The 16,062-nt window shown below is 51.2% G+C and overlaps 9 protein-coding genes across 9 annotated transcripts; 5 read left to right on the top strand and 4 right to left on the bottom strand.

Annotated features, from left to right (window-relative positions):
- Positions 1-572: 572 nt before the first annotated feature.
- PEX2_096600 (uncharacterized protein) lies at positions 573-1,103 on the top strand (the record flags this gene model as incomplete). Its single annotated transcript, XM_016746930.1, has 1 exon — positions 573-1,103. The coding sequence occupies one exon, from the start codon at positions 573-575 to the stop codon at positions 1,101-1,103; it is 531 nt and encodes a 176-aa protein (XP_016594124.1).
- Positions 1,104-1,855: 752 nt separating this feature from the next.
- Positions 1,856-2,344, top strand: PEX2_096610 (uncharacterized protein; the record flags this gene model as incomplete). Its single annotated transcript, XM_016746931.1, has 1 exon — positions 1,856-2,344. One exon carries the CDS (start codon positions 1,856-1,858, stop codon positions 2,342-2,344), a length of 489 nt encoding a protein of 162 aa, XP_016594125.1.
- A 232-nt stretch (positions 2,345-2,576) lies between these two features.
- PEX2_096620 (rhomboid protease PCP1) lies at positions 2,577-4,538 on the bottom strand (the record flags this gene model as incomplete). The annotated part of the gene is made up of 5 exons (XM_016746932.1): positions 2,577-2,847; positions 2,905-3,079; positions 3,143-3,476; positions 3,534-3,637; positions 3,695-4,538. The coding sequence occupies 5 exons, from the start codon at positions 4,536-4,538 to the stop codon at positions 2,577-2,579; spliced, it is 1,728 nt and encodes a 575-aa protein (XP_016594126.1).
- A 400-nt stretch (positions 4,539-4,938) lies between these two features.
- Positions 4,939-5,391, top strand: PEX2_096630 (uncharacterized protein; the record flags this gene model as incomplete). The annotated part of the gene is made up of 1 exon (XM_016746933.1): positions 4,939-5,391. The coding sequence occupies one exon, from the start codon at positions 4,939-4,941 to the stop codon at positions 5,389-5,391; it is 453 nt and encodes a 150-aa protein (XP_016594127.1).
- A 670-nt stretch (positions 5,392-6,061) lies between these two features.
- Positions 6,062-7,349, bottom strand: PEX2_096640 (Mob1/phocein family protein; the record flags this gene model as incomplete). The annotated part of the gene is made up of 4 exons (XM_016746934.1): positions 6,062-6,578; positions 6,630-6,744; positions 6,801-7,069; positions 7,327-7,349. The coding sequence occupies 4 exons, from the start codon at positions 7,347-7,349 to the stop codon at positions 6,062-6,064; spliced, it is 924 nt and encodes a 307-aa protein (XP_016594128.1).
- A 336-nt stretch (positions 7,350-7,685) lies between these two features.
- On the top strand, positions 7,686-9,094 carry PEX2_096650 (Paf1-complex subunit LEO1; the record flags this gene model as incomplete). The annotated part of the gene is made up of 3 exons (XM_016746935.1): positions 7,686-7,834; positions 7,886-8,051; positions 8,105-9,094. 3 exons carry the CDS (start codon positions 7,686-7,688, stop codon positions 9,092-9,094), a joined length of 1,305 nt encoding a protein of 434 aa, XP_016594129.1.
- Positions 9,095-9,443: 349 nt separating this feature from the next.
- Positions 9,444-10,562, bottom strand: PEX2_096660 (Zn(II)2Cys6 transcription factor rglT; the record flags this gene model as incomplete). The annotated part of the gene is made up of 1 exon (XM_016746936.1): positions 9,444-10,562. The coding sequence occupies one exon, from the start codon at positions 10,560-10,562 to the stop codon at positions 9,444-9,446; it is 1,119 nt and encodes a 372-aa protein (XP_016594130.1).
- Positions 10,563-11,033: 471 nt separating this feature from the next.
- erb1 (ribosome biogenesis protein ERB1) lies at positions 11,034-13,340 on the top strand (the record flags this gene model as incomplete). Its single annotated transcript, XM_016746937.1, has 1 exon — positions 11,034-13,340. One exon carries the CDS (start codon positions 11,034-11,036, stop codon positions 13,338-13,340), a length of 2,307 nt encoding a protein of 768 aa, XP_016594131.1.
- Positions 13,341-13,671: 331 nt separating this feature from the next.
- Positions 13,672-15,980, bottom strand: PEX2_096680 (putative AAA family ATPase/60S ribosome export protein Rix7; the record flags this gene model as incomplete). Its single annotated transcript, XM_016746938.1, has 3 exons — positions 13,672-15,567; positions 15,636-15,875; positions 15,927-15,980. 3 exons carry the CDS (start codon positions 15,978-15,980, stop codon positions 13,672-13,674), a joined length of 2,190 nt encoding a protein of 729 aa, XP_016594132.1.
- Between the last annotated feature and the right edge of the window lie 82 nt (positions 15,981-16,062).

The following is a 16,062-nucleotide window of genomic DNA, read 5'->3' on the forward strand; positions in this document are numbered from 1 at the left end:
GCTGGATACTAATCTACATATATGGTTAATCTATAGTCAATTCCCTAAGATAAACTGTCTTTGTTTCCCCAAGATGATGTGTATACCTAGTGAGAGGTGTTTCCAGGTTTGCCTAGATGGAATGCTTAATAATGTTCGTGGGTTTACCAACACGCAATATAGCTCTGTTAAATGCTGGTAAGCTCCAGGACTAGGCCAAAAGATTACCAATTAGAACATTCAATTGTTGTTCAATTGTTGCTGCAGCGGTTATATATTGGGCTCTACTCGAGCTATAAACCACGAAATCCCCTCGGCTTAACTCAAACAAAGGTTAAAAGGATAGCAGAGGAGTCGGGCAAATCGACACTGACTACACATAGCACAAAGAGTAAGATATTTCTATCAAAGACCCAAAGCCATTGGAAAAATAAACAAGGCCATTGTAACAATGAAAGATCTTTATTATTTTCCCTGCAATAGTCTAGATAGGTCGTATCTCAACTGTAAATTTATAAACTCGATGTCCTCGACTCGAGTTCTATGTTACCGGCATCGCCCAGAAAAGCATCCTTCTATTATAAACAACCAAGATGCAACTTCTCCCAAAAGCAGTGAATTCCCCCCAGTCCTCTTCGCGGCCACTAACCACCAATCTGACAAGCAAGTTCCAGCCCAGCGTGTACAAGGGTACAGACGGGAAATATTTCGCGGAGCCGGCCGGCAACCGAAGCGACTACTACTGGGTCACTGTATATTTCTCTGAAGACCTCGATCATCGCGGCATCCCAGATTCAGAAATTATGCTGTATGTACAGAATATGATTGCAAAGGGCCGCTTTACTATAGACGATCAGTCAATGCATGGTTTAGGGAAAAAGTGTCTCTCGATCCCTATCAAGCGCGATCTGGATACCCCTCTGCCCAAGTCCTATACACCTGATCCTACACATCCCGATCTTCTTCTTGCTGAGGATCTTGCGGGGTATTGGAGGGACCAGATCGCGTTTAAGAAGGTTACTCTAGATCAACGGATGATTTTTGTGGATACTCGTCGTAAGGTGGCGAAGTTAGAAGATATGTTGGATGTAGGAGTTACTCTGATGGATCCCTGGCGTATTTAGATTGTTGTTTGTGGTTTATTGGGTCGAGGTCGAGTTCTGCAGGCTCGAGGACTTATTTCAATGTCAGAGCAATCAATCCAACATGATTTCTTACGTTGTTCAATTATTCCGTTTTTGAAGGTGTCCTTGTAAGAGTAGAATTTGTACAATAGGCTTGTCACTTGATAGCTGTCAGAACGAGAGAAAGAAGACGTCGAGATGCATGATAAACAAGATAGCTAGAGTATGTTCTAAATTAGAAACTCAAGAACCGAAGATATTTCGAAGAACATTACTAGCTATAAGAAGGTTCATAGTTCAACTTGAAACTATAAAAAGTGTTTTGACGGCATTGAATATGATTCTCGCTAGTCTTCTTTTTTTTAAAATTGAAAGCCATTCTCATGACCAAAAGGTAAAGTCTCGTTTGTTAGAAGTAAATTCAATGCCTGAAGAGACAAGAAAGCCAAAGAGAAGGTTTGAAAGATTAATATAGAGCATCGGACTAAACAAAGAATACAGCCAGAATATAGCCAGAATGGTATACATTCTCAAAGAACATGGAAAGATTTTGTAGCCGTGAAAGGACTTGAACATCTCATTGTTTCCACCCAATTACTAGACTAGACGGCACGTCCCTTAGCATATAAACCCTTGATGTTCTTGCTTCCACGATCACCCCGAAAAGCATTTGCTAACTCAAAACAAAAGGAGACTACCCAATAACACATCGTGTCGCTAGAAAGGAGTGCCCCATTCATCCAACTATCACAATGCCCTTTTTCCAAGCGAGTGTGTTCCAGTCTAGCCAGCTCGAGCACGGCCGCCGATTCCATTTCAAGGATCCGCACAACAGCCAACCAGGTTGGCGGTGGGGCAATGTGACTCTCCCGGATACCATGGGCATTGGAACCAGTGACCAGGAGATTATAGTGCATATATGCGACACCATCGCAGCGGGCTTGGTTACTTGGAGTGATACTGCGATGCACGGCTTGGGACAGTACTGTGTCTCGTTCCCGATCAAGTTGGAAACACCCGAGCAAGACTTAAAGCGGTTGATGCTTCAGGTTGAGTATGCTGCACTGTGGTGGGTGAGTTTCATCCGTGCGGAGACTGTTTCTATTGACAAGCACATGCTTTTCCGGGCCAGTCAGCCGCCATCGGATCCCGAAGATCAGTTGTTAGATGCACCTTTGCATTGGGATAAGCCCGAGTACACGGTTCTGAACCCGTGGTCTGCCGTTACTGTGCTGCAGTAGGCCATGGGGATTAAAATGAGGTGTGATTTAGGAAGACGGATGGGGTATTTTGTTTTTCTACAAGGATTTTGTGGTAAGTCGATATATCAGATATCTTGAATGGAACAATGAGTGAGAGAACATGGTAATCCAAGTAAATGAGTAGTATGAAAGGCTATAATTTGCCGCAGTAACGCCAGTATGATACAGTTAGAAACAATAAATAGGTTACCAGATCTCTATTGATCAGAATTTAAATCCACCTTGACTGTCTCGCCTTTCTCTCACGCTCTTTCTTTTTCTGCATGAGGGCATATCCACATCCGGCACCAGTCACGTACCCACCTAGATGGGCAGCGTGATCCATCTTGGTCAGTCGGGATAGGGGCCAAGCGCGGAATAAGAACGCGGGAGCCAGCAAGCTGAAGACCTCGGTGCCGACAAGGCAGGTAAGGAAGACCCAGCCGTAGGTCCATATCTGGTCTTGAAGGCTCTGGGGAAGGATCCACATGGTGAGTTTGTCACTAAAGAGAGGTCAGTATAGGTACCACATAGACAGCCGGGGAGATGGTAGGACAAACTTGAAGTGAGACATGCACCATGCGGCGACGATACCGCTGGTTGCGGCACTAGCTCCAAGGGAGGTCATGCCCAGGCGGCTGAGGATGACGCTGCGTGTCAATGAGAAGACAGATCCCATGATACCGGAAGCGAAGTAAATGGCCAAAAAGTTCCCGCGGCCGATTTCATCGTGAACTGTAGGGTAGAAACAAATTAGAACCTATAGAATCCGATGCTTCTACTAGCGACAATGCATACCTCTGGTACCCATTAGTCCCAGGACCATCATATTAGTTCCAAGATGTCTCCATGTCTGATGACTGAACGTGCTTCCAATCATACCCAGTGAGCTGGGATAGAAGGGCACAATCACGAAGTAACGGTTGAGCAGTTTCCATGCAGGAGGGATGTATTTCCATAGCAGAGTGACTGCTACGTTAGCTGCCACAATAGCACCCACAGTAGCCACAGCAGGAGGCACATCCGGCATGATGCGGTCCTTTCGTGCTGGGAATTCATATTTCTGAGCAAAGGTATAGCAAAGGGCAAGAACCACGATCGAAAACAGAAGTGGAGCGAGCAGACGCTGAGACTGCCAGTTCAAATATGGTTAACAACCAAACAATTCCACATACTGAAACATGCTTACATTAGTGATATCCATCGACTCAGGACTCTCGTTGGTAGCGGCAATATGATGCTTCTGGACCCAAGCGAGATACGGCCTTTCGATAGGATCCGCACGGGGACGAGCTGGAAAAAGGTCAAAACCAATGCCAATCACCCAAATTCAAACCATAGTATACATACCCTCAGTGAGCGCAGCCTCCTGGTACTGCTGTAGAGAAGTGTTGGTCCCAAACTCGCGCTTCAACCGTTCGTGTTCTTCTTTCTCGCCATCGAGCCACTCCTGCCGTTTACGTTCCTGTTCGGCCAACAAGCGCTTCTCGTTCCTCTCACGAGCCTCTTTCAGAACACTCTTGCCGTAAGGAGAGCCTTCCTCGCCAAGCTCGGCATCATAAGAACCGCTCTGCGGCTTATACAAGCCTAGCTTCTCAGCGCGGCGCACGAGCTTCTCTTCCGCCGCGCGCTCCTCACGCTCAATGCGGGCGAAGATGGCGGCATCCTCATCGATGGGATACTCATCGCGGAGCCATTCCAGAGCAATATCAACCTGCTGCTTAGTGACAGCGCGGGCAATGTCAATTGGCAGGTCCGCATCGAGCGTGCCGGTCAGACGGTGGCCGTGCAGGACGGCCAGGATACGGTTTCCCAATTTTGCGTTGAACTTGGCGGAGCCAAATATGGCTTTGATTTCGGCATCGGAAAAGGGCTTTTGTCGAGGGAGGACCTCCGAGGGATCCGATTTAGCCTTTGGCTTTGGAGATGCGGCGGATGTACGTTTGAAGCGGCGGGTGGTAGAGACCGGGTTGAATCGTTGCGGAGATATCGGGGTTGGAGTTGGTCGAGACAGGCGAGAATATAATTGGGATAGAAGGTTCGGAATTGGCAACATGGATTGGCGCGATGTGCTGTACATGCGCCATGGGGTAATGCGGAGATCGCGACTGGTAGGCCGGAATGTTACTGGCAGCACGGAGGTGCGGAGCCCTGGGCATGGAGCCCGCCATACGGCCCAGACCGCATTGCTCATATCCTGTGACTGGAGAGCGAAGGCTCGTAAAGGACCAGGGAATATGGTGGTGGGTGATTGTTCGGGGATCTTTTTGGTGGCATCAATGGACCGCACGGCTGCAGAGTTGTTCCGAGACCGCGATTGCAGGTACGAAGTAAGAAGATGGAGGCATGATAGGAATTATTTGAATATGCTTTATTTTTTCAAATATACCATCAGCTTGAACTACAGCATCAAAATTTATACCCACCCCTAATTCACACCAACACTCACCAATCTCTACGCCTCCCACTTCTCCGACATCTGATCTATAAGCCCCACGTGATGATAACACGATAACGACAATCCAAACAGCTTTGGAGATCAACCCGCATTGATGTCAACTCTATCTCCCACCTCTCACAAAATAAACCTCAAAATGTCAACTGAATCTCTTCCCATAACCCCAGGAGCCTTTGCTGAAGCAATCAAAGAGCTTCCCATGGCAGTCCTCTACAGCAAAGTCTCCGAGCTCACAAACTCCATCGCACACCTGCACCGCTCGAATGCTGAGCTCCGTGCATTCTTAACAGAAAGCAACGACTCAGAAGAAGACAAGAAGGAGCTGGAGGGGTATGTCACCGAAAACGAGGGCGTGGCCGTGTCCATGAATGAACGGATCTTGTTACTGAAGACTGAGGTCGAGAATCGGGGACAGCCTTGGATTGAGCTTGATGAGCTTAAGATCGACAGGGGACAGGAAGCTTTGACAGATGTGCCGGTGACAAACGGAAATCAGACTGAGGCTGGGACTGGAGCTGGGGTTGGGACAGAGGCCGGTGCCGGACAAGAGTCCAACGATCGGGATGATGGGGACGGGGTCTATCTGTGACCAATTCGGTGGGTCATCTACGCGCAGCCGGCTTCTTCAAGTTGGCTTGGACTGCTCAAATCTTCAAATGCATTCTCACCAGTGCGTCAGTGGCTCTCGATCACTGGTATTTGCGGGCGCTTTACTACATTTGCGTGTGGGTCGAAGATCGACCTATGTCAATTGGCTATGTTTCACAGCACGCATACTTCACGGTGCGACGTACAAGCCTAGATCATAGCGGTTAAGAGACCGTCATTCTGATGAACGACTTTCCCCCCAAGCATTAAGGACTGCTCACGTCTTCTGCGGCCCTAGGCACACTCGAGTCACCAGGTCCAGACAAAATGGAATGTATGCAGTGGATCATTTACAACCCCAAGTCTCATTATGGAATTATGATCAGATGAATGTATTGCAACGAGTAAATAAGAAAAACATGCAATGACCAGCTGATGCTGGATGAAGATATGCAAGATCACCAAGTAGAATAATTCACAGCGCATGCTAAATGCTCAATCAAAGCCCCGGCTCTGTGTCATATCATCGCAAATTCGCCCATTTTTTTAAATGGCAGAAGGAGAAAGCAGAGTACTAACAAAGTAAGACAGCGCGGCCCAACGCCAGGTTAGCGGACATGTCATGGTCGTCAATGTAAAAACAAAATGGTGCAACTCCAGACCGGTGGAGCTTAAGTGGCCGCCTGCTGGGCCCAGTGACCACCGCTGAGCGCCTCTGGGGGAACCCGCTGCTGCTTGATGAACAACTCAATCAATGGCTGCATGGGCTCCATCTCCTTCTCGGACACAAGCCCGTAGTACTTTGAAACGGTCACGAAGTGAACGAAGCACATGTTGAGGACATCGTGCTTGTTAATGTGCCAAAAGGGGTTGAGCCAATGAGCGTGGTACAGATGGGCGTAGCAGCGGAACATCTGCTTCATGATACCCTGGCAATCCTTGTAGAAGGTTGGTGGGAAGCCACTGGACTTGCCAATCCAGTCATCTGGGTTGGCGGGGTCAGAGGGGGTTGTTGATGCGCCATTGGCCTCTTTGATGGAAGATGTCTCGGGAGTGCCGTTGACTTTTTCAGTAGGGAACATAACAGGGTCATGAATCTTGCTGACGATCCATTTCTCTACCCGATTGATGAACTTCGGGGCGGAGATTTTGGCGGCGCGGCCGTCAACAAGCCAGGTATAGGTCAGCCTTTGGAATCGTTAGCTCAGTTCATAATTTACCCCGCCATACTCCACATACCGTCCAGCGGACATTGTTGGGCAAGTGTTTTCATTGCAAATAGGTAGGCCGGTCACACTGTTCACCTCCTGGATAACCTGAAGCATACCGTGGAGTAAACGGTATTGTTCAACAACTAAAGTAGAAACACATTAGCCTCCCGCTCCCAAGATAAGCTTCTACATCGCTTACTCTGGTGTGCCAGCCATTCGCCCAGTTCCACATTCTTCGGGCAAGCACAGAGGGTCAGGAAGTTGCCCCTCACATTCAGCGGGGCATACTTCTCCTGGAAGAAGTATTTTGGTCCCTCAGGGTCGTTCGCTTGAGTCTCCACGGACAGACTGCTGGAAATCGAGGGCGAATTCGACATGGTGGCTTGATGCTGGGGAGTAGAGGCCTGTGCTGGGCTTTTGGGGGGATTGTTGCTCTTGTTGTTTCCTCCCCGGCCGAATCCTTGGCGACTGTATTCAAAGATGGAGTTAGCAGGCAATTTCGTGGTGAGGTATAGCTGTTTATAAATGAAGAGGGAATATATTGAAGAAGTAAGAGTAAATGTGAATGACAGGAGGCGCCAGGGAGAATATTAGACTTTAAGGAATAGAATGCTCCTTTGTATTTGTGGCGCCGGGGGTTTCTTCGTGCAGTATGAGGGGGTAAAGGTAGAAGGCAGATTGAACAGCCGATTGCAACAAGTCCACAATGGCGCAACATCACTTACACGCTCTGGAAGAAGGTCGCCATCTTGAAATTGGTCTGCAATGCTTCAAATCAAGAAAATAACGGGGATGAGGGACAAGACGGTGAGATGCCACACGTTGAGGATCCCCTTTTGGTCTGGGCCATCGAGACACTAGTCCCGTTTGGGTCCGGAATCGGAAGATTGATAGCCCCGCGCGTCAATCGAATTATGGGAGCTCCGTCGTGAATGGCCGACAGAACAATTGTCAATACAATATTGACGATATATCGGATCGCTTACTCCCAAGATAATAACAAGGACACCATCAATCCCTTCTCCATCGTCACTCGCACATCCACACATCTACAACCTTGCAACAACAATAAATTCCATACACCATGTCCTCCGATGAGGAGGGCGTCCGACGCCCCAGCAATGGCAATGAGAGCCCTGCGCACAGCAATGCCAATGATTCTGGTGCCGACCAGATGGATGAAGGGGATGATCTCTTTGGTTCAGACGGAGAGGGCGGACTCGATGACACTGAGTATGCAAACCACACTAAAGCGACAAGAGCTAGATACTGATACATTGCTAGACCCCACCGCAACCTAGACGATGAACAACTTGACTCAGGTGACGATGAAAATCGCTATGATCGGCGCGAGGACCGAATGGATGATATGGCTGAGGAGCAGCAGGAAGTCAATGTTGCTGACCAGGATCTTGCTCGGGCGCCAGTGCCATTGACCAACGACGGAGAGGTAGGAGGAGCTTCTACGTTAGCCTTTGATGTTGATCTAACTTCTGGTGACAGGTCTACACAATGCGTGTACCCGATTTCCTTTCAATCGAAGGAGAAGAATTTAATCCCGAGACTTACGTCCCACCGCCTTACCAGACCGCTGCTACCTCCCTATGCTGGCGCAAGGATCCTGCGAATGAGTCTCTTTTGCAGTCTAACGCCCGCATGATCAAATGGGAGGATGGTTCCATTACTCTGCAACTAGCCTCCGCTCCTCTTGAGCAATACCGCATCGCATCCAAACCCCTTGTACCTCTCACCAAGTCCGGCGACTATGACCACAAGTTGGACTCCCACGTTTATCTCGCTGCTGGACTAGAAACAGCTCAAGTTTTCCGATTGACCTCACATATCACCCAAGGTCTGACTATTCTCCCAACCACCTTGGAGACGGACGATGCCGTTCAGCGACTGCAAGAACAATTGGCTGCTGCTGCTCGTGGTAGCAAGCAGACTGCAGCTGGCACTGCGCCGCGCTATGAAATAACAGAGGATCCCGAGTTGGCTGGCAGACGTGCCGAAATGATGGAGAAGGAAGCTATCAAGGCCGAGCGTCGTCGCCAGCAGCTTGCTGATCGCGAGGCCGATCGTGGTCGCCGCCATGGCGCTACCCGTACCGGCCCTACCGGTCTTAGTGTTGGCGGTCTTGAAGATGGCGGTTTGAGTACAACTCGTCCTCGTGCCAAGCCTCGCCGCCAAAACCGCCGCGGCGAGATCTACACTGACGACGAAGAGGATTACTCTCGTGGCGCCCGTAACAGAGAAGATGAGTACGACGAGGACGATGGATTCTTGGTTGGCAGTGATGAAGAGCTCGAGGAAGAAGCCGAAGATGAAGAAGAGGAGCTGGAGGATGAAGACATGGACGCTGAAGGTGAAGATGACGTGGAGGCTGCACCTGCGAAATCCGCCCGTAGCAAGCCAGAGCCTCAAGCCAGAGCTGGTACGCCCCCTGCCCGAAAGAAGAACCGCTATGTGGTGGACGACGAGGACGACGAGTGAGCTTGTAGCGTTCTCCTTCCCTCGCAGGTACCTTTTTTCTTTTCTCGCTTTCGATGCAGTTTTCTTGTTACATATCCACATGGTCCGGCGTCATCTACATGGACAGGCATTCGAGGGACAATGGGGCTCATTTCACTCTGGCTTGATGCTTGTACAACAAAAATTAATGAAATGGTCAATGAAATATCAATCCAGCTTCGTACCAGCGAAGCAATGTAGATTTATATCGTATCTGATGCCGAATGGTATGTAACAATAACTCCACATAGTCTCGGATATATTCATAGTGCAAAAACCAGACAACCGAACCCAAGATTTTAAGTATCTAAAATTTTCATGCATCGTGTGCTCACGCGTGCGCTTTGTTCGTCGCAGTGACCGGCTCAACCCCCTCGGGATATTCTGAAGGATCAAAGTTGAATCTTTTGATTACATCTCTGGCGCTTCCAACCACACGTAGGCATAAGAACTCCTTTTCACCGGAATCCTCCTGATCTTGGGAGTGAACCGAGTCCGACATGGACGTTGAATTCCACTGTCCGAGTGGATGTTGCCCAGGTTCATGCCAGCGGCGTTGCCGATTCTCGATTTCCACGATCATGGACAGCAGATCTGGTTGCTCAGAACAAGGAATCATAGCACCTGGCCCAACGGCACCACCAATGACAGCACGGCGAACAACTTCCTTAAGCCATGATCTCCAAACTTGTGCTGGGTCAGGGCTTTGAAGTACCTCAGACACGTAGTGTGGAGGCGCGGACTGCATCCCCAGTTCGACCGCGTCGACTTGCGAGACGCGCAGCCACGAGTCCGCGACGACGGTTAATAAAGTCCCTATGAACATGATATTTTGAAGGCCGGTCGAAAAGACCTTGGGACAAATTTGGCAACGGATCACGTCTCGTGCTGTTCGTGCAGCGATATAGAGCGAGCATAGAGTGTGGGAGTTGACGGGGAAGGAGGAGATTGATGTCATGTGGCTGAGAGATAAGTAGAGATATGATAAACACGGACACCCAGACGTTGTGGAGTCAGAGGAAATGGAGGTCGCAGGAGAAAGTGGGAGGGAGTGCGTGGAGGGGAAGGTTGGAGGGTTGGGGTATGGCATCGGCATGGCCGAGGCCTCGGAAATGGCCGCGAAGTCAGGCCAAGGGGAAGATGATGCGGGAACAGGAAGGTTCTGCTGTTTCAGACGGTCTGGCCTCCAGGTATGGTTGTGGTCTTCATACCCCGACAATAGGTCTGCGGACTGAGACTGTGGCAAATTCGTGTTCGTAGCAGTACCAGGCCGCCAGTATAATTGCGGACAAAGATGATCGATGTCTGAGAAATTGACTGTGTATGGACTCATCACTAGCGAAGATTGCTGCGAGTCCTCTGGACTGGGCCAAACTTCAGCTCCAGATAGCGCTGGGGGGTCGACCCCCTCATCGTCTGTTCGCGTCCTTTTCTTGGGTGGCCGACCCATCTGTTTTTGTATAGAATAGTTGCAAGAAAGTGACTGTTTGGTACATCGCGAACAACTTGGTAGTTCCCCGGAGCATTTGAGCTTCCGCTTTCCTGTCGAATAGTAGACTGGTCAGTGAGGGTTGCATTACATCGGCCTGTGAGACTTACTACACTCGTCGCATGCTGCATGTCTTTTTGGCTCCGAAAAATCATTCGTAATGGGCAAAGGAGGCCCTCCTTCATACTCAGGTGGGAGTGACATTGCTTGATAATGATTCAGAAAATCAATACTCGATCAAAAGAGCCCTTCAATAGAAAACATTCCTTTGGAACCTGGTGAAGTAAAACATTAGCTAAGTCATAGATACATAGGCGGGCCCGGGCTCGATAAGATGGGGGCGGTCATGTGGGCGGTGAGGGCCGCGAGAAATTATCCTAAAAAAAAAACTATGGATCTACCGCAACAAGACAACACCCGCTGAACGGCATCATGAACCCCAAGGCCGCTTCAAAAAAGCGCAAGGCTGTCACTCGCGATGTCGAGGAGGAAGCTGGTGTATTTTCCGGTGACGAATTGAGCAAAGCCAACCTCGATGGAGCCTTGTCGGACAACTCCAAGGATCTTTCGGACAGTGAAGACGACGATAGCGACTCGGAGGTCGAGCTAGTTGACGACTTCAGCGACTCAGAAGATGGAGAAGAGGAATTGGACAGCGACGAAATCCCCTCTGATACGGAGGAAATTAAGCCAGCTGCCGGTGAACCTAACTTCCGCATTGTGAAGGACGCCAACGGAAATGATCGCTACCTCTGGGATGAAATTCACCCAGACGACAACTCTGAAATCTCCGAGGTGGATGCAAATGCCAACACCATTGGCGACATCCCGCTGAAGTTCTACGACGAATATCCCCACATTGGTTACGACATCAATGGAAAGAAAATCATGCGTCCCGCCAAGGGCGAGGCCCTGGATGCCTTGTTGGACAGCATTGAAATCCCCAAGGGCTGGACCGGTCTGACTGACCCCAAGACCGGCAAGCCTCTGGAGCTCAGCCAGGAGGAATTAGAGTTGCTCCGCAAGGTGCAAATGAACGAGGTTCCCTCCGAGGGCTACGACCCATACGAGCCTTTGGTGGAATGGTTCAGTAGTCAAAAGGAGATCATGCCATTGAGTGCGGCTCCTGAGCCCAAGCGCCGTTTCGTGCCATCCAAGCATGAGCAGAAGCGTGTGATGAAGCTTGTGAAGGCCATCCGCGAGGGCCGCATTCTTCCTTACAAGGCACCAGAGGACAGAGAAGACAAGGAGGAGGAACTCATCAACTACGACCTGTGGGCCGACGAAGTTGAGCGACCTGACCACATCATGCATATCCCGGCGCCCAAACTCCCTCCCCCCGGTTACGAGGAGAGTTACCACCCCCCTGCTGAGTACCTGCCCGACAACAAGGAACGCAAGGAATGGGAGCAGACAGATCCCGAGGATCGCGAGAAGGATTACCTGCCCAACGACTTCGGCTCCCTGCGCAGAGTTCCTGGATACGACAACTTCGTCCAGGAGAAGTTCGAGCGTTGCTTGGATCTCTACCTTGCTCCGCGTGTGCGCCGTAGCAAGCTGAACATCGACCCCGAGAGTCTCTTGCCCAAGCTTCCCAGCCCCGAGGAGCTCAAGCCTTTCCCCACTGCCTGTGCCACAGTCTTCCGCGGACACAAGGGCCGTGTCCGCTCTGTCAACGTTGACCCCACTGGAATCTGGCTGGCCACTGGTGGTGACGACGGTACCGTCCGAGTCTGGGAACTGCTCACAGGTCGCCAACTGTGGAGCGTGAAGCTCAGCGATGACGAGGCGGTCAACACTGTCCGCTGGCGTCCGGGCAAGGATGCTGTCATCCTCGCTGCCACCGCAGGAGATGATATCTTCCTCTCCGTTCCTCCCATCGTCGACCCCGAAACCGAGAAGGCCAGTCTGGATCTCCTCGACGCAGGCTGGGGTTTCGCCGCCTCTCGACCGGCCCCCAGTGCCTCGGAGGAAGGCAAGAAGAACGCACCCCCAACCTGGATCCGTCCCTCGTCCGCTCTCGTGGATGCCGGTGTGTGTGTCGTCATTCCTCTCCGCTACGTGCCCAAGACTATTTCCTGGCACCGCCGCGGCGACTACTTCGTCACAGTGTGCTCGAGCGCCTCGACACCCGCCTCCGTCGCAATCTCCATCCACACAGTCAGCAAGCACCTGACGCAATTCCCCTTCCGACGCCGCCTCAAGGGCGGTGGTCCCCCCCAGACCGCCCACTTCCACCCGTCGAAACCCATCCTGTTCGTCGCCAACCAGCGCTCGATCCGCGCATACGATCTCTCGCGCCAGCTCCTCGTCAAGATCCTGCAGCCTGGTGCACGCTGGATCTCGTCCTTCGACATCCACCCGACCTCTTCGAGCGCGTCCGGCGGCGACAACATCATCATCGGCTCGTACGATCGTCGTCTGCTCTGGCACGATCTCGATCTCTCCCAGCGCCCCTACAAGACCCTCCGCTACCACCGCAAGGCTATCCGTGCCGTCAAGTTCCACCCCAGCGGCCGCTACCCGCTCTTCGCGGATGCCTCCGACGATGGATCCCTGCAGATCTTCCACGGCAGCGTTACTGGAGATATGCTCAGCAATGCTACCATTGTGCCGCTCAAGGTTCTCAAGGGCCACAAGATTACTGGCGAGCTGGGTGTCTTGGATATCGACTGGCACCCCCGCGAGGCGTGGGCTGTCAGTGCTGGTGCCGATGGAACTTGTCGCTTGTGGATGTAATCTTGAGATGCCGTTGCATGATGTCTGACATTTTTCTGGGCGTTTTTCTCTATTTATTTTTTTGTGCATAATCTTCCTTTTGTATAGTTATCTTACAAAAAAGTTGTTCCCTTAACATTTTTGACTTCGTATCGTATCATAGATCTTGGGATCATTGTAGCTCAGTAGTGGTCGAAAGGATGTAAAAATGAATAATCCAATGTTCGATCAAAAGGTATCTATATCCATAATCCCAAGCAAGAAAAAAATGGGAGAAAAAAAGAAAACTCTAGATCCAAATATGTATGGATGTATGTCCCAGGAGAAGTACATATACAAACTAACCCCAAACTTAGACCACACCACCACTCCAGTCCCTCCTGAGCTTCTCATACTTCCTCAGGTCCGTAACACTAGGCCGAACAAACGACTTAGCAGCAACAAAGTCAATGAACTTGATAGTATCGCGACGCTTGATAGCAGAGTAACCAGCACGACGCAACAAACTGCCCAAATCAGCACCACTGAAGCCCTCACACTCCTCGGCGAGTTTGCGCAGATCTTCACTAAACTCAATAGCCAGATTCCGGAGAAGAGTCTGCAAGATATCGACACGCTCAAGCGGCGTGGGCAAGTTCACAAAGAGAAGAGTCTCAAGACGACCAGGACGCAGCATAGCGGGATCAATAATATCGGGCCGGTTAGTAGCGGCAATGACATAAATACCCTGGCGACTACTGCCGAGACCATCAAGCTCTGTGAGGAGTGTGTTGACTACACGGGCGGAGGCCTCGGAGAGTGTATCATCACGGCGGGGCACGAGGGCATCGAGCTCATCGAAGAAGATAACACAGGGCACGGAGGAACGGGCACGGACAAAGACCTGGCGAACAGCGCGCTCAGACTCACCGACGAACTTGTTGAGCAGTTCTGGGCCCTTAACGCTGATGAAGTTTGCGCGGGACTCGTTGGCGACGGCCTTTGCGAGGAGGGTTTTACCGCAACCGGGCGGGCCCCAGAGGAGAACACCAGTAGGCGCGGTGATACCGACGTTGGCGTAGATATCGGGGTTCTTGATTGGTTCGACGATGGCAGTGACGAGCTCGTCGCGGATGCCGCCGAGGGCACCGATGTCGGCCCAGGTTGTGTCGGGGATTGTGGCGAAGCCCTCACGCTTGGAGGAGGGTTGGATTTTGGGGAGGGCTGTGAAGAAGTCTGCGTTGGAGACGAGGACGACTTCTGTTTCATCGCCGATGGGGGTCTCCTTGGCGTGACTGATAAGACGGCGCAGTTCGCGAACACGCGGACTGATATTATCATCTTCGCCTTCGATTTCCATCTCCATTTCTTCGCCGCTGTTCGACTTGAGGATCGCGAGGTACCGCTTGATGGCGGCTGAGCCGGCGGTCGAGACGAGGTCGTTCAAATCGGCGCCCACGAAGCCGGGGGTTCGTTTAGCTAGCGTCTTGAGGTCGATATCGTCTGCCAGGCGCATTTTGCGGGTGAGTGCGCGTAGGATCTGTTCTCTGACTGGCTCCGAGGGCACGGTCATGTTGATTTCCTTATCGAAACGGCCACCGCGGCGCAGAGCAGCATCGAGACTGTCTGGGCGGTTGGTTGCCGCGAGTACGATAACGGGTTTGCCGTCGGTCTTTTCAAGGGCAATCTCATCCATACAAGTCAGAAGCTGAGCGACAATACGCTTCTCCATCTCTCTCTGAGCGCTCTCGCGCTTCGGCGTAATCGCATCGATCTCGTCGATGAAAATGAGACAGGGAGCAAGACGCTTAGCCTCTTCGAAGTACTCGCGCAAAGCTTTCTCGGATTCACCCGACATTCCTGACACAACCGAAGGCGCAGAGATTGAGATGAAGGGCACACCCAGCTCCGCTGCGAAAGCGTTTGCAATCAACGTCTTACCGCAACCTGGCGGACCATGTAGCAATACTCCGCGCGGCGGCTGCACGTTTGACGATAGATAGACCTGGGGTCGGGTCATGGGTAGAATGACCAAGTCCCCAAGTTCCTGAACAACATCGTCCAGACCACCCAAATCGGCAAGACTGACATGTGTTGGTGGCGAACGATCCGCGGGCTCGGCTTTGCGTCGCTTAGACACAGATTCTCCGCCATGCGTTCTTCTTTTGGAGGCTGTGGGTGCCGGGGTGCTAGCGGCGGATTCGGCGATCTTTTTGGCTTTCGTTGTTGCCCACGAGCCGACGACGCTCTGGTTCATTCCATTGGGTTGCTGATATAGCAATTCGAATTAGAATTTCGTCCCATCCAAGCAAAAAGTATGCGCAATGCATAACGTACCGTAGCGGCAGGCTCCTCGAGTCCCTCAAAGTCCCCCTCCATGGAATCCTCATCATCTTCACCCATATCGGCTTTGACAACCTCCAATACCCGCTCGAGACTGTCCTCAATGAGTCTCTTCGGTTTGCGGTTCAAGCTCGAGTTGGATTTCTTAATTGTGTCATAAATCGCAGGGACCGATAGTCGGATGCGCCCAGTCTCGGGCTGGTCGTCAATAATCTTGCGCACGATCTGGTAGACCTAATTTGGAGGTTAGTAAAAGCCAACAAGACTTAATATTGGAATGCACACCTCACGGTCCAGACCCTGACTGAGGGTCGGCCTGCCTCCCTTCCTAGCAGCCATGATTTGATATTGGTTGTTCAGCAAAAAAAAGGCCGCGGGCCCGAAATTTCGGAGATGGGAACACTTGAAAGATCGGCTGAAA

The sequence above is a fragment of the Penicillium expansum genome, assembly GCF_000769745.1.
Source record: "Penicillium expansum strain MD-8 chromosome Unknown contig339, whole genome shotgun sequence".
Taxonomy (NCBI): Eukaryota; Fungi; Ascomycota; class Eurotiomycetes; order Eurotiales; family Aspergillaceae; genus Penicillium; species Penicillium expansum.